The sequence below is a fragment of the Enoplosus armatus genome, chromosome 23 (genome assembly GCF_043641665.1).
Source record: "Enoplosus armatus isolate fEnoArm2 chromosome 23, fEnoArm2.hap1, whole genome shotgun sequence".
In the NCBI taxonomy this organism is placed as follows: domain Eukaryota; kingdom Metazoa; phylum Chordata; class Actinopteri; order Centrarchiformes; family Enoplosidae; genus Enoplosus; species Enoplosus armatus.
In genome coordinates this window covers 1,755,575-1,771,225 of record NC_092202.1, presented here as the reverse complement: position 1 = coordinate 1,771,225, position 15,651 = coordinate 1,755,575, and the positions used below count along the sequence as shown (strand labels likewise).

At 42.7% G+C, this 15,651-nt stretch overlaps 1 protein-coding gene across 1 annotated transcript; it reads right to left on the bottom strand.

The window, feature by feature from the left end:
• Positions 1-5,732: 5,732 nt before the first annotated feature.
• LOC139306226 (uncharacterized) lies at positions 5,733-13,876 on the bottom strand. Its single transcript, XM_070930176.1, has 6 exons — positions 13,843-13,876; positions 8,284-8,363; positions 8,088-8,178; positions 7,890-7,994; positions 7,212-7,382; positions 5,733-6,335 (listed from the first exon to the last, which is right to left on the bottom strand). Exons 1-6 carry the CDS (start codon positions 13,874-13,876, stop codon positions 6,184-6,186), a joined length of 633 nt encoding a protein of 210 aa, XP_070786277.1. The 3' UTR covers positions 5,733-6,183.
• Positions 13,877-15,651: the final 1,775 nt, after the last annotated feature.

Here is a 15,651-nt window from a genome sequence, read left to right as displayed (position 1 = left end):
TTAGACTCCCAGTAATCCCCTCTCTAGAAGAGGCAGTACTTACGTCCAATTTTGAGGTACTTTGAGTATTTCTATTTTCTACTCAACTACATTTTGGAGAGAAATATTGTACTTTTTACTTCCTTTATTTGACAGCTGCAGTTACGAGTCTCTTAGCTTAGATTTGACATGAAACCATGTGATGAGCCAAAGATGAGGCAGAAATGTTTTGTGATTTGAAGCTTTATTTCTCAAAGTGTGCCGCTGTCGTCCAGTGAACCCCAAGAAGTACGACGACAATGAAGCTGAATGACATTTAAAATAATAAAGTACATGTAATGAAATACTCTAGTGAAAGGGACGTCAGCGGAGGTCTCAACCAGAGCACCAAAATGTCCAGAGAGTTTATAAAATACAACACTTTCGAGTCGCGGCTGAGAGTAACTTCCCACCTAAACTTCTAAACTACTCGGACGGTTTGATTTAAATAATGATGCACGAAGACGTCACAGATTAGATGATAAATTCATGTATCCGAACTTCTTCACATTTACCTGGTGACCCTTTAGACGGGCCGGACCCTCAGGTTGGGAACCGCTGGACTAAACTACTATCTAATAAAGTCAGATAGAATAACATGTCAGGCACAGGAGACACAAAGGCTGCCTCTTCAGTGTTTTTAGATCTCTTCGTCAGATGTTACTGTGGTACACTGAAGTATCATTACAAGCATTTCATAAGTGTCAAAGGCTTTTATTGACAATTACTTCAATCAATCAACTTCTGGGCCACATCCTGACTGATGGCAGCCCCTTCTGGCATAATCAATGTTTGGAGTTTGTCAGAATTTGTGGGTTTCTGTTTGTCCACCGGCCTCTCGAGGGTTGACCACAAGTTCTCAATGGGATTAAGGTCTGGGAACATGTCAGCCACTCCTTCTGTGGGGGGGCTGAAATGCAGTGGAAATGTTTTTTGTGGGATTAAGTTCATTTTCATGGCAAAGACGGACTTTGCAATTAATTGCAATTCATCTGGTCGCTCTTCATAACATTCTGGAGTTTATGCAAATTGCCATCATAAAAACTGAGGCAGCAGACTTTTAATATTTGTGTCATTCTCAAAACTTTTGGCCACGGCTGTACTGCAGAACGAGTACTTTTACTTATAATGCAGTACTGTTATGTTGTTGACTATACTGGACTACACCCACCTGGACTACACCCACTCCTGTGGTGTTTATATTAATTATAACCTTGGTGAGATCCATGAAGTGCCTCCGTTTGGACTTCAGGGTGCGTGAGAACTTCTTCCTCAGGTGATCACACCCGTCTGGGTCTGTGTGTCTGACACACCTGCAGCTGTTTCCACGGCTGCTCCTTGTTTGACGAAAATAAAGAGGCACCTTAAACCAGAACTAGAGCCTAAACTAGAAGAGTCCAACCTGTTCAGGTGGGAAAAGGCCGGACACCTGCGGAGCAAACCGAAACTAAACCTTTCTCAACGCTCGAGTGTTACAAGTTTAGGTCAGAGTCGCTCCTCTTCCTCAGTGTTGGTCCCGCACAGACACCTTCAGCGTGACTCACTTCAGGACGTTCTGGTTTCCGTGACACGCCCAATAAACCACCCTTCAATGTGAACTGGGAGGGAGGAGGTGAGGGGGGGGGTTTCCGTTTTTTCCTCACCGCTGATTGGCCAGGAGGGGTTTCCCGTCACGTGTCTGGAGGACTGACTGGAGGCGGCACCTTGACGGCCCCGTCAGCGTCGTGTTTATGTGTTCACTGTGTTTTTCCCGTTGCCAGGCAACCGTATCCACGGGGTGGGACACGAGGAGGGTCCTCCGGTATAAAAGAGTGCAGTGAAGCTCCGATGAGACACCCGAGCACCTGACGCTGGTGTGGGACCGTGCAGGACCTGGAGTCCTCGGGTGGGTGCCGCACCGAACCAGGTCTACAACCGGGCCTCACCAGGAGGCTGCAACACCCCCCCACACCCCCACTCAGCATTTGTGTTGTGGTATTTACTCTCTGTCTGTTTATGCGCGCGCACACACACACACATATGACCTTTCACCTGTTTCTCCACATTCCGCCACCCCCCCCCCCCCCCCCCCCCCCATAGCGCCCGTCATTTGAAACCACGTGTCAAAACGAGCTTTGGGTTGTGGATACTTTAAGTTGTCATCAATAACTGGAACCGGACATAAACATCTTAACGTTGAGATCTGGCTCTTTGTCGCCGGTCTCCACCCGGTCTCCACCCGGTCTCCACCTGTCTTTATAACCTAATGTGTGCTGATGCTGTGAGAGAGACCCTGACCACAGGGGGCGGCAGAGACGGCTGAGAGGCTGCAGTGTGTCGACACACCGTCAGCCGGTGGAGGGGGGGGGCCAGACAGAGGCGGGAGCAGGTGGAGTCAGAGGAGGCAGAGGAGCAGGTGGAGTCAGAGGAGCAGGTGGAGTCAGAGGAGGCAGAGTCACTCCACCGTTATGCAGATATATAAGCAGAGGACAGAGACTCTGCTGTTCCAGGAAAGTGTTGAAAGAGGACAGACAGGAGGAGGCGGCTGTGACTTTAAGGTAGTAGTACTACTAATACTTTAAGAAGTAACCGTTAGCTCGAGACAGAGAGTGTGGAGAAGGTGATGGGGGGGGTGGAGTAAACTGTCATTATTAAGTCCAGCGTTCACTCTGTTCACACATCACATGTGTCTGTTTCCTCTCAGGGACGAGATGATCTGCAGGATCCTGCTGCTCATCGTCCTCACCTCCTGCGTCTGTGGTCAGTTCACACCTTCAGTTTATTTCATATTCAAAGGCGGGGGGGGGGGGGGGCAGAACGAGCTGTTTGGGCTCAGAGACACTGACGTCACGTTTTCTGGTATTTGGGGGTTTTAGCGACCTCGGAAAGTTACATGGTGGGTGTTATACAGCTGCCTGTGTGGCTCTGTGAGGGACGGCGAAGTGGTCCCGACTGATATATCAACCATTATGGGATGGATCCACCTTTTGTACGGACATTCAGGTGGATGTATCCCAATGATTTTCCATGAGGCTCACATTTGTGGGGGTTTTTTTTTGTGAAGTGTCTCAACAACTATTTGATTGATTGCTGTATAATGTTCCTGTGACAACAGTGAACACAAACACATTGTTTGGTGGTTACGCTACAACAGCTAAAAAGTACTGAGATACTATCGTAGTCTTATCGAAAAGTTTATGATTTAAGCGTGTCCTCTCTGTCCTGTCTGTCCTGTCTGTCCTCTCAGGAATGTTTGAGCCTCGCAACACTCTCGACTATCAGGCAGAGGAGAACGACAGCGTCGCCGTGGCGTGGCGCTTCTCGTCCAAAGCCAACGTCTCCATCCCCTCACTCAAGATCCACTGTGTGTTTGTGGTACCTGAGCTGAAGGTTTTTTATCACCTGGACAACAGCGTTGAGGAGCCTCAGCATGAGCAGTTTGCAGGACGTGTGCAGTGTGACAAAGACGCTCTGAGAAGGGGACGCGTCAGTCTTCTTCTGTCCAGAGTCGGGACTGAGGACTCGGGCCGGTACCTCTGCAGGATGGCCACTGGACTCGGCAAGAAGGTGAAAGAGTTCTCGCTCAACATCACTGGTGAGTCGACTCAGGCGGATACATAGCGGCTCTCTGATTTGTCATTTGAGTTAGTCATCCTCCATGGCAACAGCTACAAGCTGGTGACGTGAAAACCTGTTAAAGGACGAGGCTGGTGATGTTCTTTGTTTTTGTCATTGTCAACAAATCACATGAAAGTCTGTCTCTCAGTACATACTGTACAGCAGCCAAGATGGAAACACCTGGATCATCCTGAGGGACAAGGCGGTGATGTGTCTGGGGGACAGAAAGACAGAAAGGCAGTGATACTTAAAGAGTAGCCTCTGATTGGCTCGAGGAATGCAGGTAGAAAGACCATTGGTCGGATATGGTGATGTCAGAAGTGAATGAAAGGGATTTTCACAGCAGGCAAAAGTGGAAGTGACGGAATTAAGTGATTAATGCTGGTGTGTCCAACTTGAGTAAACAGCTTAAGTGTGCAATATATACATAATAAATATATATATATAGTGTGTATAAAAAGATTTACAAAACACCATGTAATTAGTGAGAAACTGTTGTTTTTAGGAGCCTTTGAGTTTATATTTTTACTCAAATAATGTGACAAGAATCTAAAGCAGAATTTGAGAAACAAGATGTCACTTTATCTAAAACACACCTGTCCGTAAAACAAAATGTTTTCTCCTCAGATAATTCACATACACACTTTTCATGTTCTTTACAGCCGCCGTCAACAAGCCTTTGATACCAAAACCAGCACCAGCACCAGCACCAGCACCAGCGAGCCGGAGCAGACCCGGCCTCTATGTCGGACTGGGCCTGGCGGCGGCGGCGGCAGCTGTCCTGGCTGTCTGTCGCTGTGCTGCTGCTCTCCGCTCCACCTGACGTGGGAAAAGGTGGAACCTAGAAGTTGAGAAGTTGAGTTGCATCCACACATATATGAAATGTTTCAGCTCTCTGCTGCCCCCTGCTGCCCAGCTGGGTGCCTGACGGGCTGGACGAGCGAGAAACACTACAGCTGAGCTTTGTGGTGGTTTTCGACCTCATGGTCACCTGATCCAGAGGCCCCTTGTGCAGGCGCTGGTTCGGTTTGAGGTAACAGACATCAGATGTACTGTAACACCATAAAGAGTACTGCAGTAACAAGTACTGCTGATGTAAAGAGGATAACGTTTCACTCTGATATCTGGATCATTTAATGTATGTTCAGGGCTTACTGTATGTGTTTTTATTCATCAATGGATCAAATGTTTACTTTATCCCGTTTTATTCACGTCATCTTATTTGTGTTGACGAATGTATGATGATGATGATGGTGATGATGATTGTATGAATTCGTTTTCTGCTTTTGGGATGAAAGTAAATAAATAAAAACTGTTGCTGTTTCAGTTCCTTTTTCTGTGTTTGTAGTAAAACAACATCTCAAATCATAGTCCAACACTGATAATGGACTTGATGGAGGAAACGCTGTTCTTCATCTTTACGTTGTCCATTATTTTGATAGGAAGTTATTCGACGGATCTGAAACCTGCACTGTGTTCACTTTATCTAAATAATGTGGAGCTAATCTGTAAAAACTTAAAGGACGAGTGCAGTACAGATACAACAGCTGTGAGCTGTCAAACTTATTATTATATATATCATATATTTATTTATCCCCTTTAAATTTCCCCTGTCGTGGAAATACATTTAGAAAAATAACATTTTCTCTGTAACACATACCACATATTCTGCGTGTCTTCTGCATTCTGATGCAGTGAAATGCTGTATATTGAAGAGACGCCATGTTTTTTATGGCTGTGTAAATGGAGATGTTCCGTCTTGTGCACCGTTTCATAACAAGACTCCAAAATATACCTTGACGTGTTTTGAAGTTTTGGGATCTCCCGGACTTTGAGAAGTTAATCATATGTAAAGCCACTTAATTAGTGTTCTCAGACCACTTGGAGATTTGTGAACGTACGAGACCTGAGTTCATTACGAAGGTGCAGTTCTCTTATTTAGCTTCAACCAGTATAAACTCCACCAGGTAGCCAGACAGCATGCTGTAGCCTACCTGAAGCTATTTCACACAGTCACTAAAAAAAACCTGGTTCAAAGCTTTAACTAAATAAAGCAAAATGACAGCATTTACATTTTGTATTTATTAATTAATTCATTAAAAAACAAATACTGCAAATGAAAACACACAGCCTCAAAGCATTTCTTCATAACCTCACAAAATTCCTATTTAAAATGTATATGAATATGTTTTACAGCATTTGAAGAATTACTGAACCCATATTTCATAATATAGAAAACATATTTACAGTAACAGGTTGTGCAGTTAAAGCTTGATTTTGTCAGGAGTTTTTAATAGCTTGCTAGCAACATATTTTTGTACTTTGACAAAACATTGCTTAAGGCTGATAATAACGCTCCATCATCATCCTCGTTCACTTTAAAGACACCACGGCGATAACACAAAGGCTGCTGCTGCTAAAAACTACAGCAAGAAACGCTGAGTCGCGCTGGCTAGTTAGCAAGCTAATGGTTAGTTCAGGCTAACTGAACTGAGTGTTTTGGTGTAGAGACCAGAGCTGAGGTCTAAATACACCACGACAAAAAGCTCCAGCTGATCACTGAAGGTGCTAAGAAGAAGAAGAGGAGGAGGAGGAGGAGGAGAAGGAGAACGGAGAGAAGGGGAGGACAGAAGAAGGAGCTTCAGGAGAGGTGAGGAGCTGATCGCACCATGCCGGGTCGTCCAGGTTTATTTCAACAAATGGGTCACTGGAGCAAACCGCTAAGGAAAGGAGACACAAGAGAAGGACACACAGATTTAGCTATATTTTCCCAAAATATTTATCCAAAGATATTTAGCAAAATAGACTTGTTTCCTTTCCTTCCTTACTTCTCTTGCTGAAATTGATATTAGCTAATTGACTTCTTTAGCCTAGCGTAGCACCAAAACGAGGAGCAGGCAGAAAATGCTAGCTTAGCGCCATCAAAGGTGCCTTCTAACAACTCAAAGCTAGCTCACAAGATTGTAAGACACAAAATGTAAACAAGACAGTTTTGGGGTTTGGGACTTTTTTCTTTCTGCTTTTGGTGGAGGCTAAATTTTCCCCTGCTTCCAGACCTTGTGCTAAGCTAGGTTAAACTCTCTCGATAAAACCACAAACAAATGGCAGGAGTAAAACAAATGCTAATGAGTGCACAAATGATGTTGTTAGAGAACCTGAATTACTAACTCGCATGCTCTCAAATGAAAGAAAAACAGCAGTAACTGAATTTAAGGAAGGTGAGTGTTAGCCTGGGTGTTAGCCTGCAGGCTAGCAGCTGTGTTTTGGTATTGATGCGTCTACAAATGCTGAATTAATTTAATTTATCAATTAGATTCATTACACTTACCATTGTCCCGTCTACCACTCTTTATTTTATACCGTTGTGATGTTACATTGGATGTTGTTTCAGCAATACTGGCCAGCTTTGGCTGCTATCAGTTAGCAGCATGAACACCACTGTCTAACCAGTATGAGCTGCTTTTGGTTTAGTGCAGTTTTGTTTTGAGGGTCTAAATAAAGACTGTTGAGTTGCATTATGGGAATTGGATGAAGCATTTTTGGGCTTCGGCATTACCGGTACTCCTTTAAGGCATACATACACGTTTGTATCTTACATGGGTTGTTGTTGTTTTCGTTCTGCTGCTCCTTCCTAAAACCATCAAAGAATAGGTCTGTACTGCCCAGTGGGCTGGATGTCTTTACAGCTGGGTCGTCGCCCAATGAGAGACTGGTGTTACTGGTGGGTGAAGACCCCAGACCGTTTGCATCTGGCTGTTCCTGTGGAGCTGGAGTGAAGGACCGAGCAAAAGAGAAGGAAAGGTAAGACAAGGTGCAATGTTTTCTGACTGCTTGAGGGTTATTGAAAAGATGTACGCTTGATAAATGTGAAGATGTGAATTGTTCATTGTTTGTTTGTATTCAAGTTATATGGATAAGAAATTACTTAAATGCATGTTGAAGTGATTCAAGTCGTCTGAGGCAGTCAAGACATCATTATTGTAGACACAGTCCTTGTCACCAAGGTCAAACTTTTCAATAGGCTGCAAGCTATAATGAACTAATGGAGATCACTACTTGACCAGCTCCATTTAAAAAAACTGACAATGTGCTAATTGAAAAAAAGCAGAAAAATAACATACAGAAACTGGTGTACTGGTGAGGATGTGGTTTCAACTCGTCTCTTTGGTTTGCCTTGCCACACTTTTCTCCACACTCTCTATTTTGTAGTTTTGTAGATTACAGTTCTGCTAGCGGGTGAATTCAAAGCTAAAAAATTGCATTTGCTGTTGTACCGTTCTCTCCGTTGGAGCCCTTTTCCTCCGACAGAGTTGTGCCGTTGGCTACCGGAGGAGGTGAAAGGTCATCGGAGGTCACTTGGTCTTTTGGCGCCGGTCGCTCTGAGATACAACACACACAAACCAAAGCACACACGTCAGGATATGCTCATATATATGCATGATACAGCAATTTAAATGTAAGCCCACACACACCCAGGTCGTCCAGGTAGACTGGTTCAAAGGTGCCGGTGGGTTCGTTGAGGTGGTTGGCAGGACCCGGACGCTGGAGGTCAAACGAGTACGTCTGGACACACAAATGAGAAAGTCAGTAATAACCAGAAATGCACCATGACTTAACTGTAACATGGTACGAGAAATGAAATATGTGTTTTAAATCTCATTCTCTTACCCTGGAGACTCTCCTGAGATAGTAGAGGATGACACACAGAGCAATGATCATCAGGATGATCAATACCAGGATCACATAACCTAGAGACAGAGGTAGAGAGAGCCATTTCAGTTTTATTAGCAGTAGGGGTAGCATCTGGGCGCTCAAATTTTCCACAAAGAAATTACTTATCAGGAAAGTATAGAAAAATAAATAATAAATACATAGTTTAAAAAATTCATTGATAAAAACAAAAATCTGTACATTTGATTACTAAGGAAGTATGGAGTCTCGAAGTGTTTAATATTATGAAATAAACAGACTTTTGAAATAAACATTTAATATGAATACAAGAATGATGAAATAACATTCAGTAATAATGAGTTTTAATTATTCATTCAATTTCACAATGTATTGGTGGATTTATATATATTTTTTTCATAATGTTTATTCATTTAGTTAATATTGAACACTTTGGAGCTCCATGTGGGAGGGGGCGTAGCATTCACCAAAGAAGACAGAATGGAACATGCTTGTTTGACATGATAGAAAAAATAATAGGACAGCATCCTTACCCCAGGACGAACTACCCTTGCCTTCAATTGTTACTAAAAGAGACAGACGACTGGTTACTGTTCAGCACTCTGAGGTTCAGTAATTCAGTTCAAACAAATACAGTGTCAATTCACGGTGTCATCATTCATACCCCCTTGTGGGTTACAGACGCAGAAGAAATGTACAGACTGAGGTGTCTAATGTCACCTTCGTCTGATAAACCCTCGTCAGCTAACATTCCCAGGGACAGACGAGGGCAGACATTGTAGACTGGATGTTATTAGTTAGTCAGTGTGAGGGGCGTCCTGGTGGCCTAGTGGTTAAGACACATACGACCGGGGACATTTGTTGCATGCCATACTCCTCTCTGCCCATGTTTCCTGTCTGTATCTATACCATTGCTGTCAAATAAAGGCAAAATCCGCTTTCCAAAGGTTTTGATGATCATATCTGTCTGGTTAGAGTTCAGACTGTTGTTGATGATAGCTTCAAATCAAGTCCCCTGGTGGTTGCAGATGAAAGGTGTCCCACAAGGATCAATATGACCCCTCTCTGCTATTTACTCTATACATATATAATATTTATTTTTCCAAGTGAGCATTGTTGTGTACATTTCTACGCTGACGATACCATCTTGTATATCAGTGGCTCTACCACCGGCCAGGCCTCCAGACCACTATTTTTATTATTTTGGGGGGCATTTTTGTTGTTACTGGGGGCATCTAATGTCCCATTATTGGATATGACAGTGAAGACACAGGCAAAAATTCAAATTGGACTCTTGCATGGGAAAAGAGCTTATTTCTCTTTTCAAAGAAGACAAAAACTTTATACAATCCTTTACACTATGTACTCTAGTTTAGGACGATATCTAAGACTAAATAAAATGCCAAAAAAATAAAAATACTATTAGTCAATGTGAAATATTTTAAATAAATCACTAAAGGCCACAGGTTAAAGTATCAGCTGAAGAAGAATCTCATCCTGATGATTTTTTAGCTTTGATTTTATGACTTCAAAACTCATCTTTCATTATCAATTAATCTGCTGATTATTTTCTCAATTAATCCATTAATTGTTTAGAAAAAATATGATTTCAAAATGATTCTTTAGCCTCCTAAGACCTGGCATCCACATGCGTGGACATCACATTTTGGGTTATACCATAATACTTAATTCTGCTTATATGGAAATTCAGAATTGTCCCCGTATGCGGAACCACATCATGTCAACAGATGATGCTTAGTTTTTATACTTATCAGGTCCCAATAAGCCCAAATAGCAAAGAGAAATTAAGATAGAGCTTGGGTCTTAGGAGGTTAAAAGAGTTATGTGTGTGCCTGGTAGCCCTTAGTATGAGTTGAAGTGACATACCACATTTGTGTGTTTGACAGTTTGTGTGTGTGTGTGTGTGTGTGTGTGTGTGTGGCAGCTGGCTAGCAGTTACAGAGAATATGTGACAGTTGTGGTATGACACACAGGAAGACAAACACACAACTCACAAATATGCTTTTTACATCTAGTAAGGTACCTGGCTTTGATGAGCTACTGGCTGTCATCATAGAAACTGTTGTCACGTCAACATTAACGTCCTCCCCCCCGCCCCACGGCACGCCGACCGAAGCTGTCGTCTGTGGCGCTGAGCTGCCATCGACTCCCTTCGTTGTAAGGTTGACGTTATAGAGATCTCCGTCTGGACTCTGCGTTTCTTCTTGAGTCTGTAAAAGACGTCAGTTTGTGTTTGAAAGCATCACATCACGCATCATTTAGATCCCAACATTTCGTTTTCTAATCTGCTCTGTCTCAACGAAACTTTCCTGTGACAGGCTGATTTATTTCAGTCCAGCTGTAGTGCTTTGGTTTAGTTGGGTCCTGTATTCTGAAGATTGTTTCTTAGTTATTTGAGGTTTTTAAAGGACAGTGGGATTGTTTTAGCTCAGTTAAACGTACTTTATTTGCCAAACATTTTCAGAAGTATAACTTTCACAAAGCCATTGTTTCCTTTCAGTACAGCACGCGATAATCAACTTACAAGGGCTTGAAACTTGCTGGTTATTTATTTTTGTCAAAGTTATGTTCTAATGATCGTCTTTATGATCAATCTATATTTTTTCAATTATTTTTTAGACAATAAAATGGCAGAAAACCGTGAAAAATGTTCATAATTTTCCAGAGATGACATCTTCATTTAGCTTGTTTTGACTTTTTGACTCCTCTGATCAAAAGTCCAAAATCCAAAAATATTAAATTACACTGAAAAGGGAAAAGCAGCAAAGTTATATCTTGTTTGTTTAATTTGTGCTCAAGCAGAAAACGACTTTCAGTGAATTTGTGGGCTTTGAGAAGAGCAAGGCTAGCTGTTTCCCCCTGCTTCCAGTCTTTATGCTAAGCTAAGCTAAGCAGTTCTAACTCTCAGAAAGAAAGAGAATAAGCATATTTACCAACAATGGGAATATATAATTAATATGAAATAAAGGCCACTTGTTTCATTCATAATCATTCATTTCTATGCTAGGCATTGTCTGGTTTCACTTTGAGAACTTAAAAAACAACCTGAGAGTTTATGAAGCTGGTTTCATACAGCTGAGGAGTGCTACAGGTACAGAGGTACAACTTAATAATATATGAGATAATTGGCTCCGGTTGGGAGCAGTTGTTACCGTGAAGGCAGTTGAAGGCACATCTGTTGCAGTCGCTGATGTATGATTCTGAGGAGAAGCTGAGGACGTCATGATATCTTTAGTTTCGTCCGATAACGGCGATGGTGTTATGGGAGGACTCAAGAAGGAATCTGTGTCAGAGGAGGAGGAGACGCACAGAATCAGCCAGATGTTTTCTAAACACTCTGAGGCCCATAGACCACCTCCTCTCACATAACACCAGTACAGGACAGATGCAGGATGTGGGGACCATGGCCATGAGTACAGATGCAGGACGACACAGTTATGTAACATGTCAGAGCCCAACATAGCACATTACAACACATCCAGCCTTTATCTGCCATGACAGGACGCCGTACAATATACAGGACAGGACAGGACAGTTCAGGATGTGACAGGACAGAACTGGACAGTTTAGGACAGTGGAGGACAGGACAGTTTAGGACAGAGGAGGACAGGACAGTACAGTACATAACAGGACAGAAAAACAAAAGTACAGGACAGTACAGGACAGGACGGTAGTGATCAATAGAGGACAGGACAAGCAGTGAACACTGCAGGGCAGAACTGGACAGTTTAGTAAAGTACATTACAGGACAGGACAGGAAACCACAATATATGACAGTATAGGACAAGACAATACGGCACAGCGCAGGACTAGACAGTAGAGTACAGTAGATTGCAGGACAGGGCGCTAGAGGACAAGACAGCACAGTTCAGGACAGCACAGTACAGATAGACGACACAGTAAAGTACATCATAGGACAATTCGGGACAAGACAGATCAGGACAGGACAGGACAGCAGTGGTTTCCAAAGTGTCTCAAGGACAAGCCAAGGCTGCCTTTTACACCATTTACATGAACAGTTTAGGGTTGCAGGTTGTCATGGTAACACAACACACTTTCTAAGCATGCGAGTGTTCCAGGTTCGCAGCAGTCTGAATTACGAAATTTACACATTTAACTGTGTGGACAGTTTCTGGCCGTTGGTTTAAATAAAGGTTTGGGAACCACTGCAGTACAGAGCAGTACATGACAGGACACAACCCGCTCTGTCGGCACTGTACCTTCCTTCTTATTAGGGTCCTCGTTATGTGGTGAAACAGTAGTTTGATTTTGTCCTCTGGAAATGGAGGACACTGCTAGAACTGAGACAGAAAGAGGGAATGATGAAGGGGGGGGGGGGGGGTTAAAAGACCATGCAAGGACTTGATGATGTTACAGTAACATTTACATTTCAAACAGATTGTGTAATCCCCAATGTAAGCTAAAAGAACAGAAATAAAATGAACATATTCTCAGTAATAGTCGATAGGTGTACTTGTTGAGGGCTCAGGTCTTAGTTTTGCTGCTGCGACAAGTTTTCATATGTGTGAAAAAGACAAACGCTGGTGTGAAAATGTGAGCAGAGAAGTGAGACAGGACAGGAGGCCGACAAAATAATCTGGTAATGTAGGAGTGCATTAATCACATATTTACATTAATGTGACCTCCGGCCTTTGACCTCGGCTGCTTGTAACGTCTGTGATCTAGAAACTGAAGCTTAATCGTCTATTGACATCATCTGATCTATTTTATATTTCAATATGTGATTTATTAATGTTTTATGTCCCATATTTGATTCATATATTAGCAAAAATACTTCATATTCACACACTGTCTCATATATCTGTGGTTTAACAAATCAGACTTGTTAAGAAATTGCATATTTGCATATTAAATAGAGATGCATTATTTTGCACATTTAAGGTAGAATAAATGAGGCTGCGCTAATGAGAAAAGTACCACTCAGAGGTGACATTAAAGATAAATAATGTGGAATTCGTTTTAAATTAAGAATACATAGTTTATTAAAAACCTATAGATTTACTTTAATTTCCGGATAATTCAAGATCATTGTCCGCCTATATGGCAGCATGTGTGTGCTCCATAGTGCTTCCTGCATGTGGCAGGTGTTCCTGAGTGCTTAAATTAACCCTAAAGTCATTCAAGGACATTCAAGTGTAGATTAAAGACTAAATCAAGGCCTTGGAAGTTATGGTAAATTAATGGACGGCTGTGGAAGTAACTGAAAGCCCGTCTTGAATGCACACGCTCGGGAGCGAAACCTCGAGGCTTCTGCAGCGTCTGATTCAACTGGTGTCAAAATAATCTGAACCTCGAGCCTTGAAAGGTTTGAATTTGCAGTGTGAGCGAGCGCGGGGGGGGGGGGGGGGGGGGGGGCTGGTTTCCTCTTCTGCTTTTTAACTTAGCAATAAATCAGATTTTTTTTTTATGTACCTTCATTATCTCTCTGGAAAACTAACAAGTAAACTTGGTTTGAAATCTGAGATGACGGCCGGTCGGCGGTTGAGCTGAACTCACCGAGGAAGCAGAGGCGACTCCACGACTTCAGCATGGTGACGGACTTACTTCTTCTCTCCCTCTCTCCCTCTCTCTCTCTCTCTCTCTCTCAGAATATCTTGTTAAAGATGGTGGACGGTCATCGGCGAGGCGGTCAAGTGTCCTTTTATTGCCTTTATTCTGTTCCTTTTACCTCTACTCTCACTTCTTCTTCTTCTCTGTGAGCTCTCTGCTTTGTGCTCTCTCTTCCTCTCTCTCTCTCTCCACTCGTTCTCAGTGTCTCTCAGCCCCCCCCCCCCTCTCTCTTCCTATCTCTGCAGCTCTCTCTTCATCCTACCTGCCAGTCACTTTCTGCCTCTCTTTCTTCTTTGCTTTATTCTCACTCTTTTTGTCTGTTCTGTCTTAGAACACGAAATGGCCAAAAGTATGTGGACACAGAACAGTTTGTTCTCATCAGGGGAAATCTTAATGCTACATCATTCAGTGATATTTGAGACAACAGTGTTCTTCTTCGTAGCATCAGTTTGGGGGAATTCAACCTTTTCGATGTTATCGTGTTTCCAGTTTGGTGTGGGAGGACTAGACTGGTCTGCACAGAGCCCTGACCTCAACCCCATCCAACACCTTCGGGAAACGAACTGGAGCGCCGACTGTGAGCCAGACCTGATCCCCCAACATCAGTGTTGGACCTCACTGCTGCCCTTGTGTCTGAATGGGATCAAATCCCTGCAGCCGGTTCAAACATCTGGTGGAAAGACTGAAACCAGGAGAGAGGAGGCTGTCACAGAAGCACAGTAATGTCCATGATTTTGGAATGACATGTTCAGCAATCACATGTGATTGTGATATTTGGGTGTCCACATACTTTTGGCCATGTAGTGTATATCTTGCTCCCTTTTGCCCACCTTTATCTTCACCTCTCTCCTCTTGCTCTTTCTTGTTTATGGTACTTTCCGCCTTCTACAACCAGTTTTTTTTCTCAACCCTAACCTTTTCCTCTCTCCCCCCTCTATTTCTCAACATCTCTCTCTCTCTCTCTCTCTCTCTCTTACTCTCTATGTCTCTCTACCCTCTAAATCTCTCTCAGTATCAGTCAGTATTCAGGAACTGAGTCATCGACCGCAGCGCTAGCTCCAGATCAACACAGGATGCTAGCTCAGTTTTTGGTGTCGTACCTCAGCAACACATTGGTGGTGGAAACCTTGTTCAGAGCTAATTCTTACTTTGTCATGTTTGAAGAAACAGCAGACAGAACAGAGGATATTTAACAGCAACATGAATCCTCCACAACATTTCTAAAAGCTCCTGAATCCCAGGTTTTGGTGCTTAAGGAAATTCAGATCAGCTGAAGACTTCTTCATGCTTCTCTGCAAATGATGTGAACCTTTTTGTTTTGGTGTATTTTTCTTCTTTTTGTGGATAGCTAGCTAAGCATAGAACATGTGACCTAAAGCATCAATAGTAAACATGAGGTTTTAGGGTTTAGCGGTGGTGGAAGTATACATTCTCAAACATGCAGTATGTTTGAATATGCAAATAATGAAAATTGAGTAGTTTGGATGCAGTTTTGAAGTTTTTGCTGCTTTCAGATCATCAAAAAATGGGGAAATTATCTAAAATCCATTTGATAATATCAATAATTGACTGTGCTGTCAAGGTAAAATGTTTTTCTACTCAACAGCAAGGGTCATTTAAGATTTACGTTTCCAGAGTCAAAGGTAAAGCCTTCAAATGGCTTTTATCTGACCGAGTAGTTTTATCTTGCCAAATGATAACAGCGCATGCCACATAACCGCAATCAATTTCAGCAACCTTTGTTGTATGTCATAC